General features: G+C 45.0%; 1 protein-coding gene across 1 annotated transcript in view; it reads left to right on the top strand.

The window, feature by feature from the left end:
- Positions 1-9,461: 9,461 nt before the first annotated feature.
- The window catches only part of LOC143989232 (E3 ubiquitin/ISG15 ligase TRIM25-like), a 45,013-nt gene continuing 38,066 nt past the window's right edge, over positions 9,462-16,408 (top strand). The window contains exon 1 of the mRNA XM_077489291.1: positions 9,462-9,879. Coding sequence (XP_077345417.1) covers positions 9,616-9,879 — 264 coding nt within the window. The 5' untranslated portion in view covers positions 9,462-9,615. The remainder of the gene's footprint in view (positions 9,880-16,408) is intronic.

Genomic DNA, 16,408 nt, shown 5'->3' with positions numbered 1-16,408 from the left:
CCTGATCCCAAAAGGTGGAGATGGAAGGGCAAGTCCAAAAGCGATGGGTCAGGGGCAGCCTAGGTAGGTGACACAGCGGGCAGGAAGCTTTGCTCTGATCCATTTTGGAAGAAAAGAAGGGTATGTGGGCTCGGTAAACGATCTTCAGTTGGGATTCTCTCCATATTTCATTAGGAGTTAGTAGCATTACTTTTTTGAGACCTTGCAAAATCTTGGTCACGAGGTCAGGGTCCGAAAAGTCTTTACCCCAGTTAGCCACGGATGAGGATGACAGCGATGGAGTAGATTCACATAGGAGAGGTTTATAAATATCTGATATTTTGTATGAGCCATCTTGGATCAAATGTATTTGATGCAAGGCCCTCTTGTAAACGCTTAATGTTTCCATCTGCTTATTATATATTTCTGTTTTTGCAGATTTGGCTGCAGACCAATACGGAAAGATTTGGTTGCTCCAGATAATACCCGGCTGAGTGTATAACATGAAATTTGGGTGTCTTGGGTCTAATTTCCGTTGTGTATTGTGCGCTTTGATCATTAAAATACATGACAAAGATTGGAGTGTACTGAGATTTTTGTTGGTTAAGCTGGTGTATTCTTTAAAACTGTTTAATCTGCTTATATTTTCCCTTCCTGGGTTCCTCCCTTCCCCTCTCATTAGACATGTGCAAATTGTTTATTTCCAAATTCGTTTTTTAATGAATTTTGATAAATTTGTTAATTCCGAATTTTTCAATTTCCGAAATTCAAAATTTCGGAAATATGAAAATTCGGAAATTTGAAAAATCCGAACATAAGAATGAAAATCTGAAAATGCAAAAGAATGAAAATCCGAGAATTCAAAAACTCGAAAATTTGAAATAACTAACTAATAATCACTATTAAATTATAGGTATTAGAATTTCCTCTCAAATTTGGCTGTTAGTGAATGTAAAGAGTTACAAATTATCTGAAATAACAAATGCTGTATCTAAAAGAATGGAACGTAACGATCTAATAATAATAAATAACAAGAATATTAATAAAACTTTTTTATTATTATTATTTATTATGAATTTATTCCATTACTTTTGTTTAGATGCGGCATTCGTTATTTCGGATAATTCGTAACTTCAGATAAATTTGTATTTGTTCACAAAGCTAAAATTTTAAAGGAAAATCCAATACCTATAATTTAATAGTTAGTTATTATTAGTTAGTTATTATTTCAAATTTTACTGATTTTCTTTCTTTTTTTTAGATTTTCAAATTTTCTAAATTCAAAATTGAATTTCCGATTTTCTAATTCCAAAAATTCGGAAATTTCAGAATTAGAAAATTTTGAATTAGAAAATTGGGAAATGTGAAAATTTGGAAAAATTAAAATTCGGAATTCGAAAAATTTGGAAATTTGAAAATCCGAATTTCAAATTTCTGAATTTCCGAAAAAAGCAAAAAAAAACGAATGAAACGAAAAAAATAAATTTTTGGTCAGTGCGCACATCTACCTCTCATGAACATGCTAATGAAAGTTTTAAAAAACCTTTCCATTGTCATTACATACCTTGTTTTACCCAACGCTGTCATGACTGGGCCTCTATGCTTCTCTATACAATCCAGGCAGATCATGGCTGGTAGGAGATGCTGTACAGAGCTTCCTGAAAACATCACAGTCCCCTGTCTCAGCACTCCTCTCAAGGGCCTCAGCCCCGATGCAAGCAGTGGGCTAGCAAATATCTATATCTTAATGGATGGATGTCAGTCTAAAGAAATGAGTGTTCCTGTGCAGGCTGTTTAACTGGTTTCTGACTGTCCTACATTCATTTAGTGTGATGGGGCAGTCGCTCTGCTCAAGAATCACGTACTGGTACATGATCCTGCACTTCTGGGTCTGGGACACGCATGCGCGCCGCCGGCTCCCTGCTCCCGCTGTGATCATTCGGGACCCGCCGAGCATTCGGGACACAAGCAAAATGTCAGGCACACAGTTAACCTTTTGATCGCCCCTGATGTTAACTCCTTCCCAGCCAGTGTCATAAGTACAGTGAGAGTGCATATTTTTAGCACTGATCACTGTATTAGTGTCACCGGTCCCCAAAAAGTGTCAAAAGTGTCAGTTAGGTGTCCGAATGTCCACTGTGATATTTTAAAAATCTAACCCGCCGCCATTACTAGTGAAAAAATGAATAAATAAAAATTCCATAAAAATATCCCATAGATTTTAGACACCATAACTTTTGTGCAAACCAATCAATATAGGCTTATAGGCTTATAATATTTTTTAATTAAAAATATTCAGCGGAATACATTTTGGCATAAATCGATGAAGAAATTCGATTTTTAAATTTTTTTTCTTGAATTTGTTTTATAGCAGAAAGTAAAAAAAAAATATATATATATATATATATATATATATATATATATATAATTTTCAATATTGTCATTTTTTTTGTTTATAGCACAAAAAATAAAAACAGCAGGCGTGATCAAATACCACCAAACGAAAGCTCTATTTGTGCGGTAAAAAGGACATAAATGTTATTTGGGTACAGCATTGCACAGCCGCGCAATTGCAAGTTAAAGTAACGCAGTGCCGTATCCCAAAATATGGCCTGGTCATGAAGGGGGGTAAATCTTCCGGAGATGAAGTGGATATACATGCAGACCACCCTAGATAACACCCTTGTGGGATGCTGAGCCTCTATGATTGAAAGACCTATAGTCCAACATATGAAAGGGGTGGGTCAGTGACAGCCATGCTGAGGAGGAAAGATGATGCTGGAGGCCCTTCGGCCAGGAAAGGAGACAGGCTCCACTATATGGACTGGAGAAGATCTGGAGGCTGTTACTGAAGAAGATTTCTGTGCAGGCAATGCAATGTAATTTTCTGGGCAGAGATTGGTTCCTCCAACCAGGGGCGGACTGACAACTCATGGGGCCCCAGGGCAATAGATTATGGGGCCCCTGGGCAATAGGAGATTATGGGGCCACACAGTATACACACACAGACAAAAAAACACAGATTTTTACATACTGTCCCTGTTTTTTTGAGGCTGGCAACCCTGATGGGGCCCCCTAGTGGCATGGGGCCCTCGGGCAGTGCCCCAATGGTCAGTCCGCCCCTGCCTCCAACCAGGATGTGTTAGTTCTCTGGACTCCCTGCAAGTTGGTGGTCCAAGTCCAGTCCCTCTGCCACATACCCTTGGTTTTCTTCTCACCATCTTCTCGTCATCTTCAAGATATCCGGGAAGCATAGGACCACCAAGTCACCAATTCCTATTATCCATCAATTCTTTTGGTGGGTAGGGATGTTTCGGCTCTAGTCCCACACAGAGACAGCTGGTGTAAGGCCGGGTCAGTACCAGGGTCTGTTGAAGAACCAATGTTGGAAGAAGTCCAGGATCTTCTCCTGGTTGTACTGGTAGTGCTTTAAATAACCTTGAGGACAGTAGAGAAGAAATTATTTGGTGACCAACAGTTGTTTGTGTTCTTCACTCTCACGGTAAAGCGTTAAATCTTTTTATAAAGAAAAAATCGACTCCTTCCCTGTGATTGGCCCCTCTGCTTGGTCGAGTTTCTGGCTGTAAACCCCCAAAAAACTAAATAAAAATAATATATCACAATGACATGAGATAACACTACAGGGTACACTGGATTTCTGGTAGGATCAACAGATGCGTCAGACCTTCCTACCCCCCTAGGGCGTAAGACCCGAGTTGAAGAGATGCCAGGGCTGGGCAAAAGGGGCTTAAAGGGTGCGTACATCTTTTCATGAAAAATAAAAAGGTGAACAAACTCAGAATATCCCAGCCACCCCTCTGTATCCAGCTGAACATGGTCGGAACTTTCAGTGTAGCACCCTCTACCATAGGTAGGTGCTAGCATAAGATTTTTGCTTGGAAATCTGTCAGTACAGATAAATTTAGTCAGGCCTATGCTTCAGGCTAGGCCTGTCTGTTTTGATCTGGGGGGCAGAGAGTGGTTAGTGTAGCAGTGGGTGTGGCCACCTGTGCTTTGGTTCTGAGGCGCCTCAGCTGCTTCCAGGGAGAATGTTCTGGAAGAGAGGCAGGGCCTAGAACTGGAGTGGCAGGCAGCTCGTGTGGGAGCCCTGGCCAATCCCCAACTGGAATTTGCAGGGGGCGGGCCTCCTATATAAGCTGAAGTAGCAGGCCACTGGGAGGAGTTGTCAGCTGAGTGAAGTGGAGAATGGAGTACTAGACAGCAGCCGGAGGGCCACCCCATCGGGGGGTGGCGGTGCGCCGATCGCAGGTGGAGGCTCGGGGAAAACTATGAGGGAGCTTCACCTTTACACGGTCATTGGTGAAGTCCTCATCATTACATGTTGAGGACTTTGAAGGGATTGTCCGTTGCAATATCACAGTCCCGCTAAACGCCGCTGATCGCCACCATTACTTGTATAATAAATAAGAAATTCCACTATATATACCATGATTTATAGACGCTATAACTTTTGTGCAAATCAATATACGCTTATTGTTTTTTTTTTGTTTTTTTTTTACCAAAAACTTGTAGCAGAGTATATATTGGCATGCATTTATTAAGAATTTAGTTTTTTTTACATTCTTTTATTGGATATGTTTTATAGCAGAAAATAAAAAATATTGTTTTTTTTTGGTCGGTATTTTTATGTTTATAGCGCAAAAAATTAAAACCGCAGAGGTGATTAAATACCACCAAAAGAAAGCTCTATTGGGGGGGGAATGACAACAATTTTTTTGGGGTACAGTGTTGCATGACTGTGCAATTATCACTTAAAATAACGCAATGCCTTATCGCAAAAAAAAAACGGCCCGGTCATGGTCATGTAATTCTTCCGGAAGTCAAGTGGTTAATATGTTAGGACTTTCTCAGGGCTGCTAAAGATACATGGAGTTCTACTGCCATCTTGTGGTGATTTGTCAGTAGTGCACCGTGCAGCAAAGGAGTGTGGAATCTTGAACAAGTTGATGTCCCTCTGATTGAAGCAGGTACAGAGCACCATCAAACAGCAGCAGTAATATAATAGAAAGACTCTATAGGGCTACATGGGAAATTAATCTTTGCTTCTATTGAAAGAATTAACAAGTTGCTGACAATTATCTCATTAGTAGGACATGGATTTCAGAGGTTAAAGCCCAACTCCAGGCTCCAAACTTTTTTTTGTATAATTACATTTCCAGTCATCTTCAGGCTTTTGATGTGAGGCGCAGGGTGGCCTGTTGATCTCTGCAGCCAGCCGCACCCATGGATAGACCTTGTCAATCGTGCTTATTTGTGTCTCTGCTGACCTTCTGATCTCTCCGTGCTTCCCCAATCTTAACTTCTGGGTCTGACCACCATTGGCTTACACAAGCTGGGCTGTTTTTCAATCATTCAAGAACGATACTGCAACATCCTTTCACCTATGTGCCTGGGGGCCAAAGATTTACTCCACAATATGCTCCAAAGCCGTCATCAAGGAAAGTAGGTGTCCTTGGGCTGCTCCTGTTATTCTTGTTAGAAAGAAAGAAGTCTTCATTTCTGGGTTGACTACCATAAGTTGAATGTTTGTATGCATAGCGATGCTAAAACATTGCCAAGATTAAAATAGTCTTCAATGGCCTTGGGGCAAACTTACATGTTCCCCACTTTGGATCTGGACAGGACCAGTAAAATGGAGGATAGGGAAAATATTGCTTTTATTTCCCCAATTGGGTTGTACAAAGTCAAAAGCATGCCTTTTGGCTTAACCAACGACCCCAGTGCATTTCAAAGATTGATGGAAAGATGTCTGGGAGATCTCAACTTTAAGCCCTTGTACACACGGTCGGAGATTCCGTCGGAATGTGTCCTATCGGACCGTTTTGTCGGATATTCCGACTGTGTGTGGTCTGCATCGGACTGTTTCCGTCGGAATATCCGATGGACCAAGTTTTCCAACTTGCCGGTAAAATTTTCGGACAAAATGCTCCGATCGGACATACTCCGATCATGTGTAGCCTACTCCGATGGACAAAGTGCCACGCATGCTGAGATCAAATTCATAGACCAAAGCTATTGGCTACTAGCCTGAACGTAGTCCCGTCGTAACAAAATAACGTCATTACGTTATGTACAATCGGATTTTCCGACAACTTAGTCCGACCGTGTGTATGCAACATCACTTCCGGACCTCTTCCTGAAATAATCCGTCGGAATTACTCCAACGGATTTGGTTGCCGGAATCTCCAACCGTGTGTACAAGGGCTAAGACAGTTCTTATCTACCTGGATGACATTACAATCTTTTCCAATATCTTCTGTAGTGGTTCCCCCCGTAGAAGCGGGCTGAGATTACACAGGTTCTTTCCCAAAACAGCGCAGAAGCAACCAGGCGCGCAGCAACAGTCCATTCATTCCAGCTCATTGAATATTCTAGGGGTTGTCTTTTTTTCAATGTTTATTTGCTGTTAGAAACTTGGGAGAGGATTTGGGGTGATGTGGGATATTCCAAAATAGAATGTATTGCTACCAGAGGACACTTCTTACTTAGCAACTGTACAGATAGGCTTGCACAGTCCACGGTTCATGCCTGGGGACCATGAAGTAGTATGAGCACAAATAGAGGCAGACTGGAACAGTCCATTGTTCCCTGTTGGAGACCGAGAAATAGTATAAGCACGGTCATGGCTGGGGACCATGAAGTAGTATGAGCACAAATAGAGGCAGACTGGAACAGTCCATTGTTCCCTGCTGGAGACCATGAACTAGTATAAGCACGGTCACGGCTGGGGACCATGAAGTAGTATGAGCACAAATAGAGGCAGACTGGAACAGTCCATTGTTCCCTGCTGGAGACCATGAACTAGTATAAGCAGGGTCACGGCTGGGGACCATGAAGTAGTATGAGCACAAATAGAGACAGACTGGAACAGTCCACAGTTTACGGCTGGGGACCATGAAGTAGCATGGGCACAGGTAAAGGCAGACTGGAACAGTCCAGAGTTTACGGTTGGGGACCATGAAGTAGTATGAGCACAAGTAAAGGCAGACTGGAACAGTCCACAATTTACGGCTGGGGAACTTTCAGTAGTGTGAGCACAAGTAAAGGCAGACTGGAACAGTCCACAGTTCATGCCACCACAAAGCAGTATGAGCAAAAATAGCACAAATAGAGGCAGACTGAAACAGTCCATGGTTCAGGGATGGGAACCATGAAGCAGTATCAGTACAAGTAGAGGCAGACTAGAATGGTTCATGGCTGGGGACCATGAACTAGTATAAGCACAAATAGAGGCAGACTGGAACAGTCCCGGGTCATGGCTGGGGTCCATGAAATAGTATGAGCACAAATAGGGGCAGACTGGAATAGTCCACGGTTCCCTGCTGGAGACCAGGAAGTAGTAGGAGCACGGGTCATGGCTGGGGACCATCAAGTAGTATGCTCACAAATAGAGACAGACAGAAACAGTCCATAGTTCATGGCTGGGGACCATGAGGAAGTATGAGCACAGGTAAAGGCAGACTAGAACAGTGTACGATTCATGGCTGAGGACCTTTCAGTAGAATAAGCACAAGTAAAGGCAGAGTGCTACCTGCAAAGCTAAAGGCATAATGAGCTAGTATGCACCGCATACTAGCTCATTATGAAATACTTACCTTAGAACGAGGCCTCAACATCTGGCCCGATCCACACCGAGGGAGCTGACATGCTCCCTCTGCGTTTCTTCCGGGTATCACGTGCACGGGAGATTTCATCCCGGCCGGGTCCGGCCACTGCCAGACTTTCCGCCAAGAATCCCCTTGTGCGCATGCGCCGCTGCAGTCAGCGGCGCATACCGAGGGGAATATCTCCTAAACCGTACAGGTTTAGGAGATATTTTTTTTACCTACAGGTAAGCCTTACTATAGGCTTTCCTGTAGGTAAAAGTAAAAAAAATGAGTATACAACCGCTTTAACACAAGCCAGTTATCGGCTTTCTTCTTCTCTACTCACACTGTCAGCGTGAGGAGAGAAAAGCTGATAACCGGCTTGTGTTTACATCTCATGATCAGCTGTGATTGGCACTTTACCCCGATTTGAAGAACTCAGCGCAGTGCGATCACGGAAGGATGTTCATGAACACCTTCCTGGCATTGTAAGCCCGTGCTGTACTTTATTTCAACTATAGTGCAGACGGGAAGCAATTAACGCGGTAGTAAACCTGTTAAAAAAAAATCTTCTCTCTGCAAGGTAAAATAACTTATCCGAGGATCTGACCTTGGGCCCAGGTGAAGAGAAAGTGGAAGACACATCCAATCCATTGCCACCTGAGGCCCCTGGGCCACTATCTACAGATGATCCTGTGGCAAGTGAATCTACAGAGAATCAAGAGAGCTGTTACGGTCTAAGACCCCTTATACACTGAGGCGTTTTTCAGACGCTAAAGGGCTAAAAATAGCGCCTGAAAACGCCTCTCAATGCTCCCTAGTGTGAAAGCCCATGTGCTTTCACACTGGAGCGGTGCGCTGGCAGGACGTTAAAAAAGCCCTGCAAGCAGCATCTTTGGAGCGTTGGAGGAGCAGTGTATACATCGCTTCTCCAATGCCCCCACCCATGTTGGTATTGTTGTTTTCATGTTGCGATGCCAAGGACAACATCTGTTAAAGAGGGGGGTAGTGTAGACAGGTGTAGTCTACTTACTTTACTGTAGGTGGCATTTGTCCACAGTAGCAGTGCAATTGAAGAGGAAGTCAAGAGGAACATGGTTCCTCTATGGTTTCCTAGGTCACTGGGGAAGCTATTCTATTGGATGTTGCTGCCCCATGTGACTCTGGCAACCATCTTGTGTCAGGCAAAGCCTATTTAAGACCCTGGCTACCAGGCTTGGTGCATTTGCGAGTGGGTAGAGTAGGGACAGGTACCCCGTCTCTTAGGGACAGAACTAGCGATTAGGAAAGGTTCCTGACAAAGGGGAAAGCATAGGGATTACAACTTCTCTGGACATCTTCCCACTTGGACATGAGACAGCCAGGCCGCATCCTGCCCCTTCTAACAGGTGAACTCAGTTCGGCTGGGAGCTGCTCTCTACATGCTGTTAGATTCCATGAGAGGCCCTGGTTGGGCTGTCTTCTATCTGTGTTTACTATGAACTCTTTTTGCACAACTTATCACAATACAAGTTCTTTGCAATGTATTGTGTGTTATTGCTACCGCACCATGCTGCACCCCACCTACACACTGCTATACAATATTCCTGTTCTCCTGCCTGCCTGTAAGCCCAGCATCCCTGTGCTTCACAAAATTCCTGGCATTCCTGTAAGTCCTGTACTCCATGTTTTTCCAGATCTTTGCCTCCAGTGCTTTCCTGTACTTGGTCAGACTGCACCCTGCATGGGTGCAATCTCTAAGCACACCTCTATTAAGCATGCACGCTGCACAGAGGGTTCATTATTCCAACCATTTAGAATATCCCTATGCATGACAAAGAAATGAGCAGGAAAGCTGTATATCTGTAAAATCTTGGACAGTGTGATCAGCAGCTCTCTCCCCTCCTTTCACTCCCTTTTGTTCTGAACACAGAGCTATATCAATAAATCCTCCTCTGACCCCCTCCTTCTGACTCCCTCTCAGAAGACCCCCTCCCCCTCCCTCTGACACACATCTACTTAGCTTTGTTTCTCTCTTCCGCAGTCAGCGATGGCGTTCTCTGATGCGAGGAAGGAGCTGGACTGTTCCATCTGTCTGAACATTTATACCAATCCTGTGACTCTGAAATGTGGACACAACTTCTGCCAGGGCTGTATAAATGGTGTTCTGGATAGACAGGGGAGATCTGGAGTTTATCGCTGTCCTGAATGCAGAGATGAGTCCCGGGAGCGACCTGAACTCGTCAGAAACACAACACTGCGCAACATAGTGGAGAGCGTCCAATCTACCGAGCCAGAGAAGAACCAACAACAGGTCTGTACGTACTGTATTCACTCTCCTGTACCCGCTGTTTAGGGATGAGCTTGATGTTCGACTCGAACATACGTTCGACTCGAACATAGGTTGTTCGCACGTTCGGCGAATACAGAACGTTATGGGCCGTTGGCGCCAAATTCGTGTGGCACTCACGGCCCACAATGCACTGCGCCATCCCAGTGCATTGCTGGCTCATGATTGGCCAAGCATGCACTGTGACCCCCGCATGCTTGGCCAATCACAGCGCCAATCAAAGCGCCGGGGAGAGCCATGATTGGCCACAGGCAGGATGCCTGTGGCCAATCATAGCTCAGGCTGTGTAGTACATGCCACACACTATATAAGGCCACCAGCGCAGCAGCCTTGTGTAGCGTGTTGGCGTCTGTAGGAGTTAGTGGGTGTTCTCTGTGTACCTTCAACACAGTATACATCATTCGTTATCGGCCGATTTAGCGTTCTTGCTCTTCTGTAATTGAGCTTTTAGCAATCTGCAGGAGTTTGTGGGTGTTGTCTGCTTTCCCTGAGCACAGTATACACCATTATATCCACCTATATAGCTAGCTATATTGCTCTTCTGTAATAGAGCTTGCAGTCAGTTGTAGGAGATTGTGCGTGTTGTCTGCGTGCCCTGACCGCAGTATACACCATTATGTCCACCTATATAGCTAGCTATATTGCTCTTCTGTAATAGAGCTTGCAGTCAGTTGTAGGAGATTGTGTGTGTTGTCTGCGTGCCCTGACCGCAGTATACACCATTATATCCACCTAGATAGCTAGCTTTATTGCTCTTCTGTAATAGAGCTTGCAGTCAGTTGTAGGAGATTGTGTGTGTTGTCTGCGTGCCCTGAGCGCACTATAAACCATTATATCCACCTATATAGCTAGCTATTTTGCTCTTCTGTAATAGAGCTTGCAGTCAGTTGTAGGGGATTGTGCGTGTTGTCTGCGTGCCCTGACCGCACTATACACCATTATATCCACCTATCTAGCTAGCTATATTGCTTTTCTGTAATAGAGCTTTCAGTCAGCTGTAGGAGATTGTGGGTGTTGTCTGCGTGCCCTGACCGCAGTATACACCATTATCCACCTATATAGCTCTTCTCTAATTGAGCCATCTGCCATCTGCAGGAGTTAGTTGGTGGTGTATGCCTCCAGCACAGCACAGTATACACCAGTATCTACCCTTTAATTCCTGTTCTATAATAAAGGCATCTGCAGGAGTTAGTGGGTGTTGTGTGCCTCCAGCACAATATACACTACCCAATTGCTGGTTTCAGGCCATTACCACGTCTGGAAGGCCAGCAAGGAGAGGCAGACAGGCGCGAGCCGATAAAAGAGGGCAAGCAGGCTCTGTGTCTAGAGACAACAGTGCTGGTCGTGGACGCGGTGCATCGTCATCATCAGCACGTGGCCATGGGACACGCTTGTCCTTCTTTTCGGCAGCTGGACGTGTTGAGCCGCATCATGCCGAAGACTTGGTAGAGTGGATGACCAAGCCCTCTTCATCCTCCTCATCCCCTCTCACCCAGGCTCAGGGTACTAGCAAAGCAGCTGCCAACGCATCGTCTTCCCTCATCTCAATGTCATCATCAGTGACTCCTTCCCTAGACCCACCACGTCCTCCTGAGGAGTCCCCTGAACTCTTTGAGCACAGTGTTGGGTACATGCTCCAGGAGGATGCCCAGTGTTTTGTAGGCTCTGATGATGATACTCAGCTAGAGGAAGGCAGTAGCGTGAGCGCAGAGAGAGGGGATGCTCAAGAAGGACAGCAATCTGGCAGTCATGTTCCACAAGCTGCAGCATACTGCCAGGTTTGCTCCAGTGATGAAGAGGGAGGGGATGATGAGGGCACTGACTCCACGTGGGTGCCTGGTAGGAGAGAGGAGGAGGAGGAGGCACATGTCCAATGAGGCAGGATGCCCTCCGGGGGCCAGCTTAGGGGCAGCACACCGACTGAATCACACCGCAGAGCTCCGCCTGTGCAGGGCGCTGCCTCTGCGCGCTATTCTAAAAGTTCTTTGGTGTGGGCCTTTTTTGAGACGAGGGCATCAGATTGCACCGCTGCTATTTGCAACATATGTCTCAAGCGTATCTCGCGTGGCCAAAACATCAGCCGCTTGGGCACCACATGCTTGACCAGACATATGTTGACCTGCCATGCAGCTCGTTGGCAAGCGTACCTCAAAGACCCACACCAAAGAACAAAGCGGACCTCTCCTTGCTCCTCATCAGCTGGGATCTCCAACCTCACTAGACCTTCAGTCCTCTCTGAAACCTGCTCTGAGAGGAATGAAGGTGTAGAATTAGGTGTGTCACAGCCATGTGCTTCCGGGCACTCTGCTAGCAGTACTCCCACGTCCGATTATAGCAGGCAAATTTCCCTGCCCCAGCTGCTGGACCGTCGAAAGAAGTTCACTCCCAGCCATCCACATGCCCAGTGGTTGAATGCTAGCTTGACTAAATTGCTAGTACTTCAACTGCTGCCTTTTCAGTTGGTAGACTGAAGAGCAGTGGCAGTGCATGCATCACTGACACTGTACCTCTTGTCCACCTGTTGGAGCATACGCTGCGTGGAATAATGGACAGGGCACTGGAGGCAGAACAGAGGCAGGAAGAGGAGGACTTCCTTGCCTCTCAAGGCCCCCTTTATCCAGACAATGTTCCTGCTGTCCCACCCATCACACAGGAAAAGGATGAGGAGGAGGAGGAGGAGGATGATTGTGTCAGCATGGAGGTGGAGGCTGGCACTCGGCATCAGCAGCAGCCTTGTATATATGATTTACAGTCCCAAGAAACCCGTGGACTTGTACGTGGCTGGGAGGAGGTAGCTGCGGATCATGTTGTCCTTAGTGACCCAGAGGACTCCGGACCGAATGCCTCAACTAACCTACGCTGCATGGCCTCCCTGATCCTGCAAAGCCTGTGGAAGGATCCTCGTATTTTTCGGATCAAGGAGAGGGACCATTACTGGCTGGCCACTCTCCTTGATCCACGGTACAAGGGTAAGGTTGCCGACCTTATCTTGCCATCGCAGAGGGAGCAGAGGATGAGACATCTCCGGGAGGCCTTGCAGAAAGGTCTGTGCAATGCGTTCCCAGAGACTGGGAGGTTACAAACTCCTGGTCCTGGACAACGTGTTGCTGAGGCATCGGTCAGAAAGAGCGGTGGAGAAGGTGGCCGTCTGACCGATGCGTTCAGACAATTTTTTAGTCCGCAGCCCCAAGGTATGATGGGTTCCAGCAACCATCGCCAGCTTCTGATTTACATGGTGCAGGAATACCTAGGGGCAAGGTCAGACTTGGACACCTTTCCCACCGAAAATCCTTTGGCTTACTGGGTCTTGAGGATGGATCACTGGCCAGAGCTTGCACAGTATGCAATTGAGCTACTGGCCTGTCCTGCATCCAGCGTTCTTTCGGAACGCACCTTCAGTGCTGCTGGTGGCTTTTTTACCGATCACAGGGTGCGCCTGTCCACCGTCTCGGTTGATTGCCTGACCTTCATAAAGATGAATCAGTCTTGGATCACCCACAGCTACCAAGCACCTGAAGCTGATGTAACTGAATAATTGTTTTTGGAAATATCACATCCCTTCAAGACTGCCTATGCTGATGCTGAGTGACTGTCCTGTTATGTTGACTGATGTTTTCCTCTTCCTCCTCCGCTGATATGTTGGAAGAACATTTTTGGTTCTGGGTGATGCCACCAGCCCAATTTTTCAGCCCTTGTTTAACAGGAGCGTTTAATTACAATTTTTGATGCAATGCTTTGCGGAAGGGCTCATTCCTGCGCCACAACTAGAGTATAGGGGAGAGGTTGCAGTGTCGTGGCACCAGTGCCTAAGGCCCAATTTTTCTGCCCCTGTTTAACAGGGGCATGTAATAAAATTTTTGATGCAATGCTTTGCAGCAGGGCTCATTCCTGCACCACAACTAGAGTATATGGGATAGGTTGCAGTGTCGTGGCACCAGCACCAGTGCCTAAGGCCCAATTTTTCAGCCCCTGTTTAACAGGGGCGTTTAATTACAATTTTTTATGCAATGCTTTGCAGCAGGGCTCATTCCTGCACTACAATTAGCGTATATGGGAGAGGTTGCAGTGTCGTGGCACCAGCACCAGTGCCTAAGGCCCAATTTTTCAGCCCCTGTTTAACAGGGGCCTTTAATTACAATTTTTGATGCAATGCTTTGCAGCAGGGCTCATTCCTGCACTACAGCTAGAGTATATAGGAGAGGTTGCAGTGTCGTGGCACCAGCACCAGTGCCTAAGGCCCAATTTTTCAGCCCCTGTTTAACAGGGGCATGTAATTACAATTCTTGATATAATATTTCACAGCAAGGCCCATCCCTGTGCCCACCGAGAGTAACTGTGAGGACTTATAGTGTTGTGGCACCAGCACCAGCACCACAACCACCAAAGGCCCAATTTTTCTACCACTGTTTAACAATGGCATGTAATTACAATTCTTTTTTTTTAAATATAATTTTTATTAAATTTCACAGTTACAAGTAGAGTGTTGAACAGGATCACTTGAATAATACATTGTAACATTCAAAGTAAAATAAAATGAAATAAAATAGAATATATTGAACTCGAATGAGAACATTATTATTGAAACATACATGTGATGTTTGTAATGAACAGTGTACCGCGGTCACTCCAACTGGAATTTACGGCTAAGGGACATGCCCGAACCTCTCTAGCGCCCCAATTGGGATCACACTGCGCCAGAGGAGGTCCCTCGTTTGAGGTTGAATAAACATATATTCCAGCTGGAAGATCGCCTATAAGATGATTAACGAATAATTGACTTCCTAAACGAACAATTTGCTTCCACTACCTAGTAATGACGTGGACAATATGTTTTTAGGGACATCAACGGCCATACCATTCTTTCCAACAATTCCAGTTTTTGTCAAAAGTCAAGCAAGAATTATTTCTAATCGATAATAACCTTTCATAATGATAGTTAATATTTACTTGAGCCGTTACCTCAGAGGGATTCGGAGAGAGGATATTTTTCCAGTGCCTGGCAATTATCAGTTTTGCTGTGGTTAAAACATGCGTCACAACCGTCCGGTATTGATAAGGGTAGTTATGTAAACCTAAATGGAGAATGGCCAGAGCTGGGTTTGGTTTCTGTAATATGCCGGTAATTTCGGCCAAGACCGTGAATATTTTTCTCCAGAAACTAGTTAGATTTTTACACTGCCAGAAAATGTGTAGGATTGTTCCGGTTGACTCACAATTTCTCCAGCATAATTGGGAATGCGTAGGGAATATTCTAGCTAATTGAAAGGGTGTCCTGTACCATTTAGTGAGGATTTTTTGGGTCAGTTCCCAGTGATTGATGCAGTGTGTGGCTTTATAATTGTAATGCAAGGCAACCCGCCAATGGTCGGGGTCGGGTGTTATGTCCAGATCTTTTTCCCAGGACAGTATGTTTGGAGTTTTGAGGAACTCTAGTTTGGATTGTAATAGATTGTAGATAAGAGATATGCCTCTTCGTTTACTGTGTTGTGACGTCAGAAACTGCCATACCTGGGTGTTTATTTGTATAACCGGAATGGAATGTTTAGTTAAGAATGATGAGACTTGCTTATACAGCATAATATGAGAGGTAGGTAGATTATATTTACTCTGTAAAATGTTAAATGGCATCAAAGTGCCATTGTCAAGAAGATCCTCCACTGTTTCTATTCCTAAATCTATCCATTTGTGAATATGACTATAGGGAAGAAGTATACTTAGTGTCTGCAGTGGAATTTTTAAGGTGGTGAGTTTATCTGCATGATTAGGTTGGGACATAAGGTACCTCCACGCAAGAAGTGTGGCCTTAGTGGTTGGAGACAGGGATGTAAGCGACAACTGTTTCCAGGAATCTGCTATCAGTAGTAAACTTAAAGGATACGCCTTATTGACAAACGCTTCTATATTCACCCATAATGGGGGAGAAGATTCCTGGAACCAGCTTTTGGACTGTGCAAGAAGAGAAGCCCAGTAATAATCTTTTAGATCCGGGAGCCCCATCCCCCCTCCTTTCTTATGCCTAGTAAGAATAGCATGTGAGCAGCGAGCTCTTTTCCCTTGCCAGATATACAACTTGAGGGATCTGTTCAGTTCGTTGAAATAGGAGGCTTTAAATGGAATGGGAAGTGTTCTGAACACGTACAATATTTTGGGGAGAATGATCATTTTATAGGATGCAATTCTGCCCGCCCAGGAGAGTTCAGTTTTGGCCATATTGTCCAGTGATTTCCGAATTTCCGAAGTCAACAGTTTAATATTAATCTCGGCTATCCGTGAGGTATTGGCCGCAAGCTGAACCCCCAGGTATGGAATAGATTTCTCTGCCCACATATATGGGAAGGCAGATTTTAAACTAGTTTTAGTAAGATGATGAACGCCTAAATCTAATATTAGGGACTTATTGAAATTTACTTTATAGTAAGATAATTTACCAAATTCATTGAGAATGTTGTGGGCGAATTGGAGTGAGAGAGAGGGGTTGGTGAGCAATAGTATA

The sequence above is a fragment of the Lithobates pipiens genome, unplaced genomic scaffold, assembly GCF_037356315.1.
Source record: "Lithobates pipiens isolate NorthernLeopardFrog02 unplaced genomic scaffold, aLitPip1_a1.2 Scaffold_18, whole genome shotgun sequence".
NCBI classification, from domain to species: Eukaryota; Metazoa; Chordata; class Amphibia; order Anura; family Ranidae; genus Lithobates; species Lithobates pipiens.
Note: the sequence above shows the minus strand (reverse complement) of the source record. Positions and strands in the feature narration are given on the sequence as shown.